The sequence below is a fragment of the Pteropus vampyrus genome, unplaced genomic scaffold (assembly GCF_000151845.1).
Source record: "Pteropus vampyrus isolate Shadow unplaced genomic scaffold, Pvam_2.0 Scaffold23, whole genome shotgun sequence".
NCBI classification, from domain to species: Eukaryota; Metazoa; Chordata; class Mammalia; order Chiroptera; family Pteropodidae; genus Pteropus; species Pteropus vampyrus.
This window is the reverse complement of record NW_011888804.1, coordinates 1,632,430-1,652,159: the sequence shown is the minus strand read 5'-3', so window position 1 is coordinate 1,652,159 and position 19,730 is coordinate 1,632,430. Positions and strand designations below refer to the sequence as shown.

Here is a 19,730-nt window from a genome sequence, read left to right as displayed (position 1 = left end):
GATCACGTTCTCGGCCCTCTGAGGGTCACATCTGCAGCTGCAGGCCCCTTACCCATACCTGCTGCGGGCCTTGCATGTACCCAGGAAAGATTTCCAGAACTTCTGGAATCATATACCAAAGGGCAGCATGGCTCCTTGTCACAGCGGCACCTCGAGGAGTGAAAAACTCTCTCCAGGTTCAAACTCAGGTGACCTCCCAAGGATCTGGGCGGTGTTCTTTTGATGCATATCACTGGACCCCATTGCTCGGCCCCCGCAATGGCTCCCTTCTCGCTCAGAGTGAAAGGCAAGGTCTCACGAGGCGGTAAAATGTCCTTGTTACCTGGTCCCCACTGTCCTGCACAAATGTCACCTCCGTGAGGCATCCGGAGGAGCCGCTCTATTTCCCGGTCCCCCATCCCGGACTCCTGGCTCCCTGACCCTGCTCAGGTTTCTTTTCTCCACAGTGTTGTCACCTTCGAAGCCTACACAAAATGCTCAGTGACTGAGCGTCTGTCTGTCCTCACTAGAGCGATAAAATACCCCAAGGGCAGGGCCTTTTGAGTTTTGTTCACTAAGGAACCTGGAACAGGACCTGACAACTGTAATGTTTGTTGAATGAACAAACCACCTCCTCAGAAACAGCCCAAAGCCATGTCAGGTCTGGGGCCCTGAGTGAGTGAATTAGCCTGAAAATGCCATTCTGGGCCAAAAACTACCTTTTACACTTTATGATTTCTGCTATATTTCCCCAAACTTCACTTATTTGCCTACCACGTTCATAATCTGGCTATATCTATGTACCATGTAAACTATTATTTGATATTTCTCTTTAAATAGACTCAGTTTTAAAATTGTTAGCCTTATCTTAGGTAACGATATCCACGAAATTGTGCTTTTACTGTGCTGGTTATAGTTTTTCTTATACAACAGTAAATTAAATCTAAAAATTCTTTTTAAATGTTTGTCTGTGTGCCACCTAAAATTGTCTCATGTATTTAAAGTGGTGATAGTACCACATTTGGGAAATACTGCAATTCTGTAATGTTCACATCTTTATAATATTTCTTCCGTAATTGTTTCGAGTTAACATATCTGATGTTATTCACTGTACAACTTCTAAATTGTCTGTAACGGAAGTTGTTTAAGAGTTCTAAAATTTGAATACGGACTGCCCTTAGAATACGAGATGCTCTTAAGGAACTAGCACTGACTTCTTCAGAGGTGATGACATCTGCTACTTCACTTTTGGACAGTTCAGCAAAAAAACACAGAGAAATGCATGGGTGGGTGGCTAGACGGATCAAGCAAACATGACGAAAAGATACTGTTGAATCTGGGTAGTAGGTATACAAGTATCCATTACAGTATTCTTTCGACTTTTCTGTAGGCTTAACATTTTTCATAATAAAAACCCGGAGGAGAAATAAAAAGTAAAACATCCAAAGCAACAACAGCATCCTCAAAACGGAACCATAGCAGCCGCAATAGGGGAAGATGAACTCTGAGCTCTATTTTCAAATCATATTCATTACTTTATGATCGATCACTCCTTGTGCAGAAAGGATCATCCCCGTGCTCATCCGGGAGAGCCCTGATTCCAGGCTGGCCTTGGCCGTGCCGACCCCTATCATCTCTTTGATGCCCTTCCTGGCCGTCATCTGGGCCTGCTCAAAATGCACGGACTCGTCTGAATGCCCACCCAGGCCAGACAGTACCAAGACACGTGACCTGCCGATCACCTATTCCTGGGCCCAACAGCCTGCTGCCCAGTTTTGAATTAGCCTGCCCTCAGCAGCCTTTATGCTGAGAAGTGACTGAGGGCTGCCCCACGTCCTCGCCATTTTTAAAAAATGAGATCTCTGAGGACACACCTGAGTTTTTCCATTTCTGTGAGCAGTGCCCAGACCCTTCGATGGTCCCCGCAGGCTCCAGATGCCCCACCTTAGCCTCCCGGGCCCTCCATCCTCAACCCTACCCCTCTCTCTGGTTTACTCTGCCCCTGCCACATTTCTCTCAAACACACTAAGCTCCCACCGGCCTCAGGGCCTTTGTACCTGCTGTTCCCTCTGCCTGGAACACTCTTCCCCAGATGTAACAGGACTACGTCCTTGACATGCAAGTGCTGAACGGGCACCTCCTATCTGAAGCATCCCCTCCATCTCACTCTCCCACGTCACCCTACTTAACCTTCAGAGCACCTATCTGAAGTTATGTTTTATTTAGTTGACGACGACCTGTCTTCCCTGACTAGAAGGTCAGCGTCACAAGGGTAGGGCCTCGCCTTTCATACTGATCAGTGGCTAGTGCAGTGCCCAGCATATAGCAGGCGCTCGATAAATATGTGCAAAGGAATGGAGAGAGATGAAGAAAGTCTTAGCAAGAACTCCATTCTACCTCCTGTTTCAAATCAGGGGTGCAGCCTTCTACAGGGCTCACTGCGGGGCCCAGCTGGAGCGGGAAAGGGGAAGTTGTCCTTGGTGGGAGCTGCCTGAGCGAGGGTGGCAGAAGGCAAGGGCTCGAGTCTTACCCATGTACAGATGGTCCTCAGTGGGGTCATCCAGGACCTGTTGGCACAGCCGTGGGAGACAGGCCGGAGACAAGGAACAGGGAGGAGAAGAGAGAAAAAACGGGATGAGCAGACAGGAAGCCGCGGCCACGTGACTGCGTTTGCTAACGGGACGGCTGCACTTTCCTCTGTTTTTCCCAGTTAACGGTGAAGGGCACAGGAAAAAAAACCCAAGTGTGCGATCCCAAAGGCCACCTGGAAAATGAGCACCTTCTAGCCCAACCATCAAGGGCCCGAAACACCCAGAAAGGAGGTTGCAAAAGGCAGGGGGCAAATTCCTCCCGGGAAATGTCTCGGCTTGAACAAAAATCCCACCTGTCGCCTAGGAGACGACAAGTGGTCCAAAGGGTAAAAATTCAGATCCTGTCCCCATCTCCATCCCCCAGCAGGAAGTGACATCTCCCCGCCTGGAACTGCCACAGCACTTCCTCTCTCTGTCGTCTCGAGACCCTCCCGCTTCCTTCTTATCACTATTTCGATCTTTCTCCTTCTTTCCAAAGGGCAGGCACCAGGCTGCACCCTCCCTGGTTGTCTCTCCGGTGCCCTAGTAGGTGCTCGGGAAATGTCTGATGCAGGAACAAACAGGCAGGCTGGCAAACAGTCTTGTTCGGTGGAGAAGCCACATGTCACAGGGCAGTGGGGAGAAGGGAGATCCTGCCAGGACCCAGAGCCGTTGCTAACCAATGCCTTGGGGCATCTTGCTAACCGATGCCCTGGGGCTTCCTCTAAGATGCCAACTCAAGCGTCTGTGCGTTGAGGTGGTGATGGCCTGAAGCCACATCTCTCTTCTTTGGAAAGAAACAAAAACAGGCTCCTTGGCTAGACCGGTCCTCCTGCCTCCTTCCGCATGACGCTTGCCTTCCCCAGCCATCCAAGGTCCACAGGGAAGGAGCCTTGGGAAAGGGGTGAACCCTAGGCAGAGGCCCGGGGCAGCCAACCTGGAGCCCTAAGCCCTGTCCTGTGCAGAAAGGCAGACGCAGGGCCTGGCGCACCTAGAGTTCTGAACCCAGTGGACCCCAGGAGGTGCGGCTGCTGACCCTCCCACCTACCAAAGGCGGGGGTGCACCTTTCCACCAAATAGAGGCCTCTGGCCCTTTGCACATGCCGTTCCTGCCCCGTGATGCCTGTCCCTGTCTTCTCCACCCAGAACAACTGGGCCATCGCAAACATCACTTCCCCTGAGAAGCCGTCCCCAGCCCCTTGAGGCTGAGCTGGCTGTTCCCACTTCGTCCTCCCACAACGCTATGAACATACACTCAATAAAGGACCTTATCACACGTGGTTTCCTTGTCCTTGTCACCTAGACCAGAGGTGCTCCAAATGTGGTCCGGGGACTTCTAGGAGTCCCCAAGATGCTTTCGGGGAGTCCACGAGGTTGAAACTATTTTCCCTTTAATACTAAGACAATATTTGCCTTTTCACTCTCATTCCCCACGAGTGTACACGGATTTTCCAGAAACCACGTGACACGTGATGTCACAACAGGCTGAATGCAGGAGCGGATTTGAGAACCCAGTTGTCTTCTATTAAGCCAGACATTAAAAAATGACAACAAAAATGTGCAAAAGTGTAAAACTACACCACTCTTTTCACTACGTTTTTTGTTTCAGAAAATATATTTTTCATAAAAAGATCACTTATGTTAATATGAAGTAGGATTATTATTGTTTTAAACAAACTGATACATAATTTTTTAGATTTCTCAGTTTTAAATCCTAATGTGGTAAATATGACGCACATAAACAAAAGCTTTTGGGGGTCTTCAATAATTTTTAAGACTATAAACGTGTCCTGAAACCAAAAAGTATGAGAACTGCTGATCTAGAGCAGTGGTTGGCAAACTACAGCACACAGACCAAACCCGGCCCTCTGCTTGTTTTTGTACATAAAGTTTTATCAGAACACAGCCATGCCCATTTGTTTACATGTCTGTGCCTGTCTTTGTGCTACAATTACACATATGTGTACCGGAAAGAGAACCGACTCCGAAGAGACAGAAATGGGTGAAGGGAAGCCTCAGTATCCCTAGGAGCCTCAGGTTCTTCATCTGTAAAATGGGAACGATAAATAGTCTTAGGGTCAGGTGAAGACTGCATGAAATAACGGGCGAAGGCGCCTGGAGCAGTAACTACGACTCGGTCCTGCAACGGGCTGTCGGATGTGGTATGGCTGCCCCTGGAAAACAGCTGGGTGGCGTCTGGGTAATAACAGAGCCGATGCTGGACCACGCCAGCCCCTCTCCCTCCTCCGGGGCCCCCCACCTCACCTCTACTAGTTTCACCACATTGGGGTGATCCAGCTTCTTGAGGATGGCGATTTCTTGGTACACCTGCTCAATGGGGCCCCTGGGCTGGATGCAGCCTCCCGGAGCTGGCCGAGTGCCTCGAGGTGGGGGACGACCTGAAGGAGACACAAATCATCTCAGGGTCAGGGCAAAGAGACGTTCCCCTGCAGAGGGCTGGAGTTCACCGAGGTGTGGGGAAGAGAAGTCTGGGGTCTGGCTTGGCAATCTCAACATCCCAGGGTCAGGCAATCACGTTTCCTCTCTGTGTCTCAGCTTTCCCATAAGATGGATGAAAACATTACCCCTCATGTCTTTAACTCATGAATAGAACAGAGACATAAAATGAAGTCAGAAATAGGAAAATAAGAAACGAAGAGACAAAAAAAAAAAAAAAGACCATGACGAAAAGAAAGGCAATGAATGAGTTCACTGTTTGGCCCTGCAGTGACTGACAATCAATAGGTCACAATGATAGAAAGACCCATAGTGAAAACGCTTATTATGTCACACTGTATGTAATCGGATCTGTAATTAACAGAACCGAACGTAGACGTGATCTGCCTTGAGACGTGAGAGCAAAGGGGCAGGGGTCAGAAGCGGGACGTGAAAGGAGAAAAGGGGAGCTCTAAGGAGGAGGAAGGGCGCTAACGGCCTCGTCGACGAAGCGAGGGGTCCGGAGACACCTGCTGCACTGCTGGAGAGAAGTGCCGAGTGCGGTCATGACAAGGAGCGAAACATCGCCGGAGCGTTTCGTCGTCTGGTTGGGGATGGAAGGTAAGGAGTGGTGTGAGCGCGTGAAATCCTCACCCGTCTCCAGAGCAAGTCAGAAGTACGTGCCCCAAGTCGATAAGTCGAAAAGTAACGACACGCGAGGGTATCTGTCTCAAAGTTCAGATAAGCAGGATAAACCAGGATCCTGGTCATCGGAGGGGGTTTACCTTTTCTCTTATCTACGTTCTGGTTATGGCCCAAGCCAACGCTTTGCCCAGCAATGCTGGCAGGGAGCTTATGTTGGAGCAGCTTCTCATACGCTCATCTGCAGGTCTACCATTACCAGCTTAATTACCAGCTCCTTAAAGAGCTAAACGTGGGGGCTGCCTGTAAGGGGAGGGAGCACGGCAGGAACCTGTTATAAGCCCTCCTGCTCTCTGATGGCTTTCTTTTTTTTTGGATATAATTCAAATACCTCATTGTATTTAATTTTTTAAAATTCATTTTGAAATGTATAATTCGATTAGCGCATTTGCAACTCTGTATAACCATCATCGCTATCTAATCCAGAACGTTTTCATGTCCCAACCCCCCAAAAGCCCCACACCTATTAGCAGTCTTCCTTCGCTCCCCTTAGTGCCAGCCCCCGAAACCACCGATCTGCTTTCTGTCTCTGTGAATGGACCCATTCTGGACAGTCCATATAAGCAGAATCATACAATATGCAACCTTTTGCGTCTGGCTTCTTTTACTCGGCATGTTTTCAAGGTTCTTCCATGGTGTAGCGTGTGTCAGTGCTTCGTCCCTTTTCACGGCTGAGTAATATTCCATTGGATGGATGGACCACCTTTTGTTTATCCAATCATCCACTGACGGACATTTGGGCTGTTTCCACCTTTTGGCTACTGTGACTAGAGCTGCTATAACACTTATGTACCAGCTTTTGTGCGAACATGTGTTTTCCATTCTCTTGGGTATATACACCTAGGACCAGAATTACTAGGTCATAGGGTAACTCCATGGTTAACGTTTTGAAGAACCGTCCAACTGTTTTCTTCTAACGGATTTTTTGACTTGAAACCTCTATTACATTATTTTATTTATTTTTGTTTATTTGTTATTTATTTATTTTAATTCATTTTTTTTTTTATGGTGACATTGGTTAACGAAATCCAGTTTCGGCTGGAAACCTGTATTATTTTAATAAATATTTTTTTAATAAAAATGAATTTAAGAACCTCAGTAGGCGGCCCAGCGCTGTCTCTGGGGTGTCCACGCAGGGCACTCTCTGTAGGGGACACCATTCAGTGGGGCCTATTGTCTTGCCCCAGCCCCTGCCCCTAAGAACGAAGGCCCGCCTGACCCACCAAACTCACGTGGAAAGCCCGCCTGCCGGATCAGCTTCTTTTTGGACAGCACCTTCATCGCCTGTGGGAGAAAAGACCAAGACCCCACATCGCAGCCAAAGCGGGCAGGAGGGCGGCGGGAGCGTTCCGAACCTCCAGGCCCGCCGGAGCTCCGGGCCCCCTGGCTGTTTTCAGAAAATGTCATGAGAGTCCTGTCACCAGAGGGGGTCGAGCAACTCCAGGTTGCATGGAAGCTGGATTTATGGGGTCCCCTCAGCCCTGAGGGTGCTTCTGAGGTTCTGGGTCAGCTCTACCATCTGAGAGGCCGTGAGTCTTGGGACTCACTGCCACCAAGACATGAATGCAATGACATGACAGGCGAGGGAGGGGTATGACTGGCTGTTTTACACACGAGGATACCGAGGTTCAATAGTTATGTCACTTGTCCAAGGTCGTGCAGTTGGCACATGGGAGAGCCAGGATGTGAATCCACATCGGACTAACTCCAAAGCCTCAGCGATCAGGGCCATTTTGGCTCACGACCGCCCGATTCTCGGTGCTATGGGAGGATGTAGAAATGGTAGCCCAGAGTCGGGATATAAGACATCGGCTGAATTTATTCATTCATTCTTCCTGGGCCATCGCTTCACCTCCCCATTTCCACCTGTAAAATGGAAATGCCACTTTCCTTCCTAATGCACAAAAGGAATGCGATCTAAGAATAAAAGGAGGCGACGGCTAAGAAAAGCTTCCAGGAAGCTGAGTGCTGGAACGGAGGCTCTTTCTTTGGACGAGGATGGGGGCGGGAAGCGGGATGTGGATACTCACGTAGTAGGTGTTGTCATTTTCGTTATAAGCCAACTTGACCACGCCGTAGGAGCCCTGGATAAAGGGAGAGGACCATGACATACTATCCAGAGTCATGATCTGCAAAACGAGGACCCTGAGACAGACGCTGCAAACTGGCCAAATCTGCCCTGCAATTGTATTTTGTTGGACCTACCGTTTTTAGAAAGTTTTGAATTAGTTGCCAACATTTAAAAAAAAAAAAAAAAAACAGAAAACTTGGATATAAAAATCCAGATTATCAGCCTGTTTTGAAAAAAATCAAAAGATCTGACCATATGGAGCCATCGTCATTTCCGTATGGTACAGTTCGCCGCAGACCTCACTACTCTCCACGCTCACACCTAGCCCGCTCCATGCTCGGAGCCCTCGCCAATGCCACTGTCTTACACCCAGCACGCTGTGCTCGTTTATTACTCACTTGCTCTCTATTGGCACGTGAGCCTTTCACCCCTGCAGTGATTCTGCCCACTGGCAGCAACAAAAGCAAAAGTAGATGCGAGAGTATCTTAGGGGGAAGAACCAACACTCATATGGCAGCGGGGGACTCTAACTATCACCCTAGTGATATGGGATTTCCCTGGACGCTCTCTGTGCTTTTGCAGAAACATGTTAAGATCATGACGTGAAAACAAAACAAAACAAATTGGCCATAAATCACAAAACCCTCCCCTCCCCCAACCTCACCTCTAAGGGCTTCTCTTCCACTCCCAGCTCTAGAGCCCCACCCCCCACCCCGTTAGATGTGGAAAACCAGCCTGGCTCCTAGGAGACGTACCTTTCCAATTTCATCCTTCAGTGTGTATTGATTGAGCTGTACGCAATCCTGGAAAGTAAGCAGAAACACACAGAATGCGAATTTTAAGTTTGCAGCTAGAAAAGTTTTTTACCGAACGAAACAAAACACTTGTAACCCAGACCCGAATCAAAAAAGAACACATTCCCAGCTCTCCGGAAGCACCTCCCAGTCACTTGGCCTCCTCCGGGGTGACCCCTAGCCTGCCTTCTAACAACAGTTTCTGTATGCTGCGAAAAAATCAATGAACAGTACATACTCTTTTTATAACCATTTTTTAAATGTCGTTCCCACTTATAAAAACTTAATTTTAAATTAAACAAGTAATCCATGACTATGTTGTCCTAGAAAAACATAAAGTGACACAATAAGAGATAATCTGTGTGACCTTGGGACAGACTAAGGTTTCTTAGATAATACAGAAAAAGCACAAAACAGAAACGGAAACAAATGACAAACTGGACTGCATCAAAATTAAAACTTTTGCTCTTCAAGACACTACTAAGAAAATGAAAGATGAGCCAAATATACAAAGAGCTCTTACGACTCATTAATAGGAAGACAACCCAATTTAAAAAATGGGCAAAAGATTTCAAAAGACATTTCTCTAAAGAAGATACAAATGATCAATAAGCACATGAAAAGATGCTCAACATCATTAGTCATGGGGAAATGTAAATTAAAACCACACCCATTAGACGAGCTAAAACATTTAGTTTAGTCAGAACATATGGTGGGAATTTGGAATGATGCAGCCTCTTTGAAAAAACAGTTTGACGGTTCCTTAACAAACATCCACCATACAACCCAGCCATTCTATTTCCAGGTATTTATCCAAGAGAAATGAAAACACGTGTCCAGGCAAAGACATGTACACAAATGTTCGTAACGGTGTTGCTTGTAAAAGTCAAACTGGAAACAACCTGAATGTCCATCAGCGGGTAAATGGATCAACAAGCTGGGGCGCATCTAAACGATGGAATACTATGTAGCAGCGAAAATGAAGGAAATGCCGGTGTATGGACAAATCTCAATCATTATACTGCGAAAGAAGCTAAGCTGAAAAGGAGGAAATCCTCGACAATTCCACTAACACAAAACCCTAGAACTTGCAAACGAATCTGTAACGATAAAAAAGCAGGTCTGCGGGTACGGGGGAAAGGGGTGCGGGGGAGGGATGCGTTGCTGGGTGTGCTGGAAACGTCTGTGACCTTGATTGGGGTGATGGTCTTACAGGTGTACGTATACATCAGAACTGATCCTATCATACACTTGAAAACATGCAGTTTATTTTCCTTTCATCGTACCTCAATAGAATGAGGGGGAGATGTTAAGTGACACGAGGTAAAACTGGGAAAAGAAACGCGACGGAAACAGAACTTTGGGTATTAGCGATAAACCCAACATCCCCCCGGCACCCGCCACCCTCATCTAGCCCTCTCCTGCCCAAACCTTGATATCTGCCTGGTGTATAAACTCCTAGGCCTTTTTCTATGTAAATGCGCACATACAGGCACCTGTAGAAAGCAGTGTATTGTTTTGGAATGGGGTATGAGGAGGCATACGTGGTGTCACATTGACTCATTTCTCAATGTCCTTTCCCTGGAGGTAGTTCCATGTCAGAGTGTACACGTGACCTGTGTCTTCTGACCTGCTGTCCATGGCTCACAGAGCCCTCCCCTCGCTGGTAGACATTTTAAGTTGTTTCCAGCATTTTTCTCCAGTGTTGCTTTCACTCTCCTGAGTCCTGAAAAAAACTTTACTTCCTAGCCTCTCTTATAGCTAAGGGTGGCCAAGTGACTGACTGTGTTCTGGCTAGCAAGAGGTAGGCAGTAATTGAGTAGAGCTTCCAGGGAAGAGGGCTGGCTTAGGAGGCAGAAAGCTTTTGTCCTTCTTCCCTGCTCCTTCTTCCTGCCTGGAATAGAGCTGTGAAAGCTAGAGCCACAGCAGCCATCCTGAGACCATGAGGTTTTAAGGACAAAAGCAACAAAAGAACCTTCACTCCAGTCCCTAATACCTAGCTCCCGAATTGTTTTACATGATAAAGAACCCCTATTGTGTTTTTTGGGGGGTGGGGTCTATGTTTCTCTAAACTGACTCAATTCTAACTGTCCCTCCAGCCCTGATGCCACAGTGCCCCCCATACTCCAGCTAACTGAACCCTTGGCTGCCCTTCTCCCCACATCATGCCTTCTGCCTCTGGGCCTCTGCGTACGCCGCACACCTACCCCCGCGTGTTCTTTTCTGTGTGTTCCCATCTCCAATTATGAAAGTTCTACCCGGCCTTCGAAATGCAGTTAAATGTCAACCACTTTCGAAAACCATTTCTGATTTCCAGGCTTCTCTTAATTAAATTCATTCATTCTCTCAACAAATATTTTCGAGCTCCTACCATGTGCCAGTCACTGTCAGAGGGGCTGGGGACACGATGGTGGGTAAGACTTCCTATGGAACTTAACCTTCCGGCTGAGAGGGGACAGGCAACGAGCAAGAGCAACTAGACACAAAATAATCAGATGGTGACAAGCGCTGTGAAAGAAAGTCGATGGGGAGACAGGACAGAGAGGGCCTGAGGGCTGATGGCTGCTTAGAGAGGGCGGTCCGAGAGGCCTGTGTGAGGAAGTGACATTCGAACTGAGACATCGGGTGACTTTGCAAAGTCGGGAGAGGCTCCAAACAGAGGCGACAGCAAAGGCACAGGCCTGAGGGAATGAGTGTGGGTATGAGGTATATAAGGCGGTGGGTGAGGATGGAGCCCTGCCACTGGGCAGTGGAAGTGTAAGACATGGGGGCGGGCAGAGAAGGGCGGGGCAGATGGCGCAGGGCCCCGTGAACCAGGTGGGGATCTGAGTCCCAAGCTACCTCCAAGTTTACTGTAAGGATCAAATGAGAAACGCACGCACAGCGCTGAACACAGTGCCCGGCAGACACTCGGCAGTAGGGGCCATGCTGTCAGGTCGAGGGGTCTCTTGGGGACCTGCTGCTCCCATTTCAGAGCCCCTAGCATAGCTTCCAGCTGCCAGCACTTGCATCTCTTTGCTAGAAGCTCGTTCTGAACCCCACAGCGGCTCTGCCCACACTCAGGGCAAGTCACCCACCCTCAGCCGCCCTCACCAGGCTGCCAGGAGTTGGTGCAAAAGCCCCAGCTCCCTGCGCCTCCGGTGGGATGACCCTGAGGCTTCTGTTCTACCTGTCTCCCAGGTCCCCCAGACGGTGGAGCCCCGGTGCCCATGGTGGCAGCCCGCTCCGTAACTGCACCCTCTGTCAACTTCCCTTCCCTCTCGCTTCTGTCTGGGACCAGGTTTCCTGGGGTCACTTCCCAAATCAAGAATCCTTCTGGGGGAGCCCGCCTAACACAGAGACCCCTGCGCCCCAGCAAACACGGGCTCACGCACCTGCATCCCAGTGATGGAGACGTGGTGGGACTCCACCGTGGGCCGCCGGGGCAGCCGCGGCGACGACTGCGGGGAGCCCACGGGCGAGGGGGGCTGGACCGGGTGGACGCAGCGTCCGTTCGCGTCCAGCTGCGACCGCTCCTGCAGAGACAGCTGGCGACTGGAGAGGTGGGGCCGGGCCTGGGAGCCGGCGTCGAGGGGGACCTCTCGGCCATCGGCCTCCAGGGGCCGGTCCCGGGTCAGACCGCGGTCCACGGTGCAACCTGGCTCACACTCGGTGACCACGACGAAGGACTCCATGCCCAGGCGGATGCTCAGGGACGAGAGGCCCCGCAGGGCCTCGCAGGGCTTCTGGCCTTCGCTGCTGCTGCCGCCCCCGCCCCCCAGCTCATCCTGGGGGGCGGCCCGGTCGCTGCTGGGCTGACTAGAGACGCATGATGACATGGTGCGTGCGCCAACCTCGTCCAACACGGACACGCGGGGGCACTCCCATGGGGCAGCGGCGCCACCTGCAGAAAGAGGAAGGGTCAGCCACCCCCAAACCAGGGTGTGGGGGGGGGTGGCGCCCTCTCCTGTTGCCCCAAGCTGGTGCCTCACCTGCCTGGGGTTGACACCCTAAAAAAATCTTGCAAAACATGATGTGATCTGATCTCTGAGACTATACAGAAGCACACACCCCACATTTCCTTATTTTAAAAGCCCCTCCTCACACACATAACGAGAATTCCAAATTCAATTCCAGTGGGAGCCAAGTATGAGAAAACCCCCAAACAGCAAAAGCCTCCTATAGAGGCCACAGCCACTTCCAGCTCAAGCCAACTGTTTTTCAAGAGAAGCCCTAAACCCAAGATGTCAGACGAGTTCTCTTGATTTTTTTTTTTTTTTTTTTTTACTTTGCAATTATTTCAAATATTTCTGAATGCTGGGCAGGCTAAATGGAACACTTCTGCGTGGCGACATCTGGGCTGCATCACTTCACCATGGCAGCGACTCAGACAGCACTCTACAGTTTACGAAACATCTTCCACACGTCGGCATCGTCTCGCAAGCACCCGAGGTTGTTGGTTGGCTATGATAATAGCCCCATTCTGAAAATGGGGGAGCTGGGGCTCGAGAGAAGGAAAAGGATTTGTTCAAGGTCCCTTACGGCAAAGCCCACGCGAACAGCAGTCCAGCCTCCCAGCCCAGGATCCTCGACTGAGAATGGGGGTCAGGGGTCACATCAGAGGACAGACAGGTGCCCAGGGAGTGTGAGTCAAGGCAGTTTATGTCATCTGAGGAGCCAGGCTCGACTATCTATTATCTAACGTTTTCCTAATTCGGCCCCCAGCTGGTGCCTGCCAGACAAGGCAAGCACGAGGTCAAAAACGTTGATGTCAAATAGCTTGGTGGTTCCCCAAAAAATTAACCAAAGAATTATCACATGACCTAGCAATCCTGTTCCTAAGTCTATACCCAAATAGCATTAGTCATAGTGTCCAGAAGAGAACAACCTCCATGTCCATCCACCGATGAATGGATAAGCAAAATGTAGTGGATACACACGATGGAATACGTTTCAGGCCTAAAAAGGAACGAAGTACTGACATGTGGCACAATCTAGAAGAACTTCGAAAACATCATGCTAAGTAAAGGAAGCCAGACCCGAAAGGTCACATCTGTATGATTCTATTTATACAAAATTTCTAGAATAGGCAAGCCCATAGAGACAAAAAGTGGGCGAGGGGTCACTTAGGACTGGGGGGGCGTTAGGCAGAAGAGGGGTGGAGTGACTGCTAATGGACGCAGGTCTCCTTTTGGGGTGGTGAAAATGTTCTGGAACTAGACAGAGGTGGTGGTTGTACAATTGTGAATGTGCTAAGTGGCACTTAATTATATAGTTTTAAATGGTTAGTTTTATGTTATGTAAATTTAAAAGAAAATAAGATTGACACACTCCCTTTAGACTGTCAACTCCTTCCGTCTCTAGGACAGAATATTAACCTTTGGTTCACGTGTTTGACAAATTCTGCCGGACAAATGTCACAGGTGCCACGAGAATTCAGGGAGCACGTCTGCAGATGCGGACGGTGGTGGCTTCGTGCTGATCACCCACGTCACGAGGCCAGGAAAACAGTAAGTGCTGAGTAGAGAGATTTTATGAATAAATAAAATTATCTCTTGAGAACACTGGATGGCAGTGAGGGGATAGAGAGGAAGTGCAGATGGGAGCAGAAAGCCAGTGGTCCCTGGAGGACCTGGACGAGAGGCAGAGAAATGCCAGTTGCCCTCTTGGGACAGTCCTACAACAAGTATTTATGGACCAGCTTCTATGTCAGGCAATCTGGACAGTGACGTAGACAGATGGGGTCCCTGCTCTCATGGAAACGCATTAAGGAAATAACCACGGTGTCCCAAAACGATTTATGAACACAGAGTTCACAGCGAAAGAACAAAAGACCCCATTGTGCAACGAGATGCTCAGCTTCAGTTATAGTAAGGAGAATTCAAACCATAACTAAATGGCTTGGTGGGCGCTCAAACAGTCAAACGCAGAATTACCACATGACCCAGCAATTCTCTCCTAAGTATATACCTGAAAGAATTAAAAGCAGGGGTCTAAACAGATACATAGACACCTGTATTGATAGACAGCAGCATTGTTCACAATAGCCAAAAGGTGGAAACAACCCAAGTGTCCAACAACTGATGATGGAATGTGGTCCATCCATACACTGGATTATTCAGCCATGAAAAGGAATAAAGTTCTGACATGTGCTGGAACTTGAGAACATGCTAAGTGCAACAAGCCAGACATTAAAGGACAAATACTGTATGATTTCGCCAATATGAGGTACTTAGAATAGGCAAATTCACAGAGACAGAGAGTAGAACAGAGGCTGGTGGAGAAGGGAATTGGGGAGTCATTGTTTCCGTTTGGGGTGACGAAAAAGTTCTGGAAATAGTGGTGGTTGCACAACACTGTGAATTTAATGTCACTAAATTATACATCTAAAAATGGTTAAAATTGAAAATTTTGTTATGTACATTTGACCGAAATTAATAATAATAAAACTACAATGAAAACCACCTTTTTCAAGTATCAGATGAGCAAAGACAAAAAATGTAATAATAATACTAATACTATTTTAGTGAGGCTGTGGGGAGTATAACTTGGCACCATCCTAACGAAGAGAAATTCAACAATATCTAGCAAAATCCCCAAAGCACAGATGACTTAGCAATTCCACACCTGGGTATTTATCCTATGGACAACCTCACACACGTAAAAAATGATGTACGTACAAGATGATTGGGTTTGAAAGGATCCAACATAGGGGATGGAGTGAATAAAATGAGCTATACCTGTATCCCGGGATAAAACCATGCATTTATTTGAAAAGAGGTGACTCTATACATCCTAATAGGAATTAGCTCCAAGACACACTGTTACATGGGATAAAAACCAAAGCTTTAGCTCTGCTGTTGGCGGAGAGGGGACGAGGCCATACCTTGCACACATAAATGCACAGGCATACATATTTCTGGAAAGGTACACGAGAAAATGGTAGCAGCGGCCTCAAGAGAAAATACTCGTTTTGCAGAAGTGGGGTGGGGACGGGAATTACTTTGCACTGGATTTACATTTACTTGAAAAAGTAAAAATTCAGAAGTGAATTTTTAAAAGACAGAAGGTAACTGTAGCCATGATAGGAGCTGGGATGAGAGGCAGGGGAGGGAGCGGTTGGTCCATTCCCTTTTCCTCCACCCTCTTCCCCGTCACTGTATCTGAGAAAGAAATCACTACCTGTGTTCCTGTCTTGGCTTCCCTGTCAGTGAAAGCATACAACTCAAGTTCAATGTTCTCTGTGGCCCCAGCTGCTGTTACTCTGCATATCTTTCTTATGATCCTTGTCTCTCAGGAGGGAAAAGCAGTGCCCCTGGAGTTCGATTACTTGGGCTGGCCGTGGACAAGAGACTTAGCCTCTCTCGGCCTTGGTTTTCTTATCTATAAAATGGGCATCTGCCTGATAGTCATGAGATTATTGAATGAGCTAAGCACTCAATATCCTGTCTGGTACATGGTTAAGTGCTCAAAAAGCTATTCTTTGTAGAAATACCTGCCGAATGCCTACTATCTGCCAGGCTGAGTCCAGAATGTTACTATGAGGTACCGATGCCTGCTCTTCTATGGGTTCCAGAACCACGGCCATGTGGGCCCGCATCCCCCGGGGCAGGGAGCAGCTGGAGTGGCCTGTCTTCCCTCTCAAAGCCACTTCCGGCAGGGCTGCAGAGTTCCTGAAAAGAAAACCAGTCTGCCAGCACCTGAGAAAGTTAATGGAGAATTTTTTTTCTTCTTGCCAAAAGAAAAAACAATTGCTTATCGATCTCCTCTCCAGGCCAAGGACACCAAGCTATCCGCCCCCAGCAAAGCTGCTTTTAATCAGTCTCCCTGACACACTGGCGTCTGGCAGGGGCCTTGGCCCTTGAGGTCTGGAGGAGGGAGGAGAGGAGATATGCACCGGCTGAGACTGAAATGGGTGCCTCCTGAAGGCCACCTGGCAGCCGTTGGTCTGCAGTGAGGCCTGGCAGGCATGGCCATTCGGTCTGATGAATAAGACCTTCTGCCACTGACCCCTGCAGAGTCCAAGCCAATGTTCTGACCCTATAAGGTCACAGGTCCTATCAGGATTTGATGAAACCTATCAATGATCTCCCCAAGAGAAAAGAACTGTACAAAAAAATTATGGTTTGCAAAATCACAGCAATAGCTAGCATCCAACTGAGCACTTACCATGCGCCCAGCGTAGCTAACTGCTCTGCCTGGTTCATTTAATTCTCACAGGCCCTGTGCGATGGAGGGACAGCTAAGCATTTGATGTTGATTTCAGGGCCCCAGAGGGAGAGGACCTTTCTGCAAAGATGCTTGGATTTAACAAAATGCCAAGAGCCTCTCCTCTGAGCCTTCTGCCCCAACCCTGGGTCCTTCGTCCAGCTCCAAAGGCCTCCCCCAGCGCCCTGGGCTGGCAGCCCCGAGCTCCCCTCCACTCTCGCAGGGCAGCTCGACGCAGCAAGCAGACCTTTCCTAGAGCAGATGGACCTGGGCTCTGGGCCAGGATGACAGGCAGTGCTCCTTCCTCCGCCAGGAAGCCAAGTGGCACAGGCACCCCAGAAACGCGTTCCCCTTTCCTGGGGGCCGTTTCCAACCTGCACCTGCTCACCAGATGACGAGCCGCCATGGAAGCCATAGCGTGCCAGTGAGCGTGCCAGGGACATGCTTGACCCGAGTCCCACCCTTCGCAGGGTCCCCTGATGCCAAGGGACAACAAAAGGGGTCCAAAATAGCTGTAAGGATCCTGCCAAGGCCAGGGAGGATGTGCTCCCTGGGATAACGGACTTGGCCAGCCGTAACTTCTCTCATTGGGGAAACTGAGGCCCAGGGAAGTCCTAAAGGAAATTTACTCATCTGTGTTTTCTTTCGACAATTACTGAGAACCGACTATGTTCTGGATAAACAAAACAAACATGATTTCTTAAAGGTAGGCACGCGAGTGACTCTATAAGCACAAACTGGGGGAGAAAACCAGGATGAGATCCAAGAGAACAGAGTGGCCCACTTTCGATCTGAATGGGAAGGCAGTCGAGGAAGGCCGCGTGGGGAAATTATATTTAGGCTGAGATCTCCAGGGAGAGTGGGGAGCAGGAACCTGTTCGAAGCGGAGGAAAGAAGGCCCCCAGGACTGTGAGCGTGAGTGACGGGGGTGGGAATGGGCGGGGTGGGGGCTGCTGGAGGGGCCAGAGCTCCAGAGCTTTGTGGGCAGCTGATGGAGAGCAGAAGGGGCGTCCCAGGGCAAAGCCGCAGTACCTGCTATGGGTTGAAAAGTGCACCCTAAAAAAGATACGTTAGAGTCCTAACCTCAGGACCTCAGAATGTGGCCTGATTTGGAGAGAGGGACTTTACGGACCTAATCAAGTTAGAAGGAGGCCTTTTCGGTGGGTCCTCATCCAATATGACTGGGGTCCTTATAAAAAGGAGAAACCTGGACAGGGATCTGCACACGGGGAGAATGCCATGAGAACGCGAAAGCAGAGATCGGGGAACGCCTAAGATTGCCGGCAAGCCACCGGAAGCTAGGCGAGAGGCACGGAACAGATTCTCCCTCAGGGCCTCTGACGGAACCCGCCCTGCTGACACCTTGATCTTGGACTTCTGGCCTCCAGAACGGTGAGATAATACATTATTGTTGTCTGAGCCACCCAGTTTGTGGTAGTTTGCCATGGCGGCCCCAGCAAACTAACGCTGCTCCCCAACCAGAGAAGCTGGCTGCCTCAGAGACCACGATTCAGAAGGTATTTCTTGGGGTTTAAAGAGGAGACTGGGGAGGCTCGGCTGCCTCAGCCACAGCGCCAAAGGCTCTGACATCAGCTGAACATCTCAAATTCCGGACCTTGGCCCAGCCAAGCAGTCTTATCAGATTCAGTGACACCAACTCTTACAGACATCTCTTCTTGAACGCTCTTTGGTTTGGACTCTTTGAAACCAACTATCTCCCCGGAGACGAAGGCTCTCTCTTGGCAGAGAGCAGGGAAAACAGCTCCAGCCTTCAAATGCGCAGATCCCCATGCCCATCACAGTCTCTAGAGCAAAGAGGTGGCAAATGGGGACTCTCGGGTGACATCCGGCCACTGACGTACTTTGCTTAGCCTATGCTGTGTTTAAAACTATTTGAAGATGCTAACATTTCAGAGCTGAGAGATTTCATATAAAAACCAAAATGTCCAGTCTCTTGAAGAACTGGACACTCTGAGTGCACGGGGCCCATGCTCTCTCCCGGGAACGACTCACTGCCGCTTTGGACAGCATGTCACAGTCCTCACCACTCCCCCCTGCCTTCCCAACATGACAGACTGAGTACCAAGGACAGGCTGAGCGCCACCTTACACGCCCTCCCCCTTTCCACATCCCGTGGCCTATCTCAGCCCTGCGGGCCCTGCTCTGAGGCTCATCAGATGTTAGAGCTAAGAGCGCACGTCAGTGGTCACCTGCTCCAGCCCTTTCAGTTCACCCATGAGAGAATGAAGGCTCAGAAAGGTTTCCTGATTCGCCCTGAAGTCATGCAGTGGTTCCAGGCAGAGCTAAAACTGGTTGGGGTTTTTCAGGAAGGGACTAAGTTTTTCAGGTATGGTCTTGCAACGTCCACGTGCTGTGTCCTGAATAAAGTTCAGGCTGGGCCAAAATCTCTAACAAAGGGGAAAACGTACAGCCCACTCCTCTGCCTTCCTGGGACTGCCGCCACCTGTGTGAGAGGAGCGAGAGCAAAGCCACGGTCTTACGATGCTCAGAAAGAAATGCACAGGATCCGGGCATGAAGACATGGATTTGATTTCACTTCCGCGAGCTGCAGCTTTGCCCTTCTTATTTACTGCTGAACTCCAGGACCTAGAACTTTCTAGAATACCACTGGCACTCAATACATATTGACTAGAGGTCACTGTTTATTTCAGTCATCCCAACGCCATTCGCAGGTCAGCTTTCTTTAGCAGGCCTAGAATCTCTGCTCCCTTAGTCTGATAACAGCTGTCTGATCATGATGGGAACCCGTCTTTCCATAGGAAAGGTGGCTGCACAGAGCTGTCTGCACCAGCGGCTTCAGGGGTTCCCATGTGACTCGAGCCTGGTCAACTGAGCATCAACTGTTCTGGTCAAGTGACTGATTCAAGAGTAAATGTGTGACCCAAGTCTGTCTACTAAGTCTTACTCTAAGATTTTGTGGAACTTTGAGCAATAAGGTGGGGGAGAACCCTGCCTTAGAATGAAATCGAC

The 19,730-nt window shown here is 49.3% G+C and overlaps 1 protein-coding gene across 5 annotated transcripts in view; it reads right to left on the bottom strand.

Annotated features, from left to right (window-relative positions):
• The window catches only part of CAMKK2 (calcium/calmodulin dependent protein kinase kinase 2), a 44,319-nt gene that overhangs the window by 18,954 nt on the left and 5,635 nt on the right, over positions 1-19,730 (bottom strand). For 4 of the 5 annotated variants that reach the window (XM_023528207.1, XM_023528208.1, XM_011355770.2 and 1 more), the window contains 7 exons: positions 19,366-19,373; positions 11,927-12,435; positions 8,514-8,561; positions 7,718-7,771; positions 6,920-6,971; positions 4,815-4,948; positions 2,510-2,546 (listed from right to left, as the gene is read on the bottom strand). In XM_023528207.1, the coding sequence (XP_023383975.1) occupies positions 2,510-2,546; positions 4,815-4,948; positions 6,920-6,971; positions 7,718-7,771; positions 8,514-8,561; positions 11,927-12,370 (769 nt within the window). In that variant the 5' untranslated portion in view covers positions 12,371-12,435; positions 19,366-19,373. Of the gene's footprint in view, positions 1-2,509; positions 2,547-4,814; positions 4,949-6,919; positions 6,972-7,717; positions 7,772-8,513; positions 8,562-11,926; positions 12,436-19,365; positions 19,374-19,730 lie in introns of those variants that run through there. The other variant, XM_011355771.2, reaches the window with a different exon arrangement.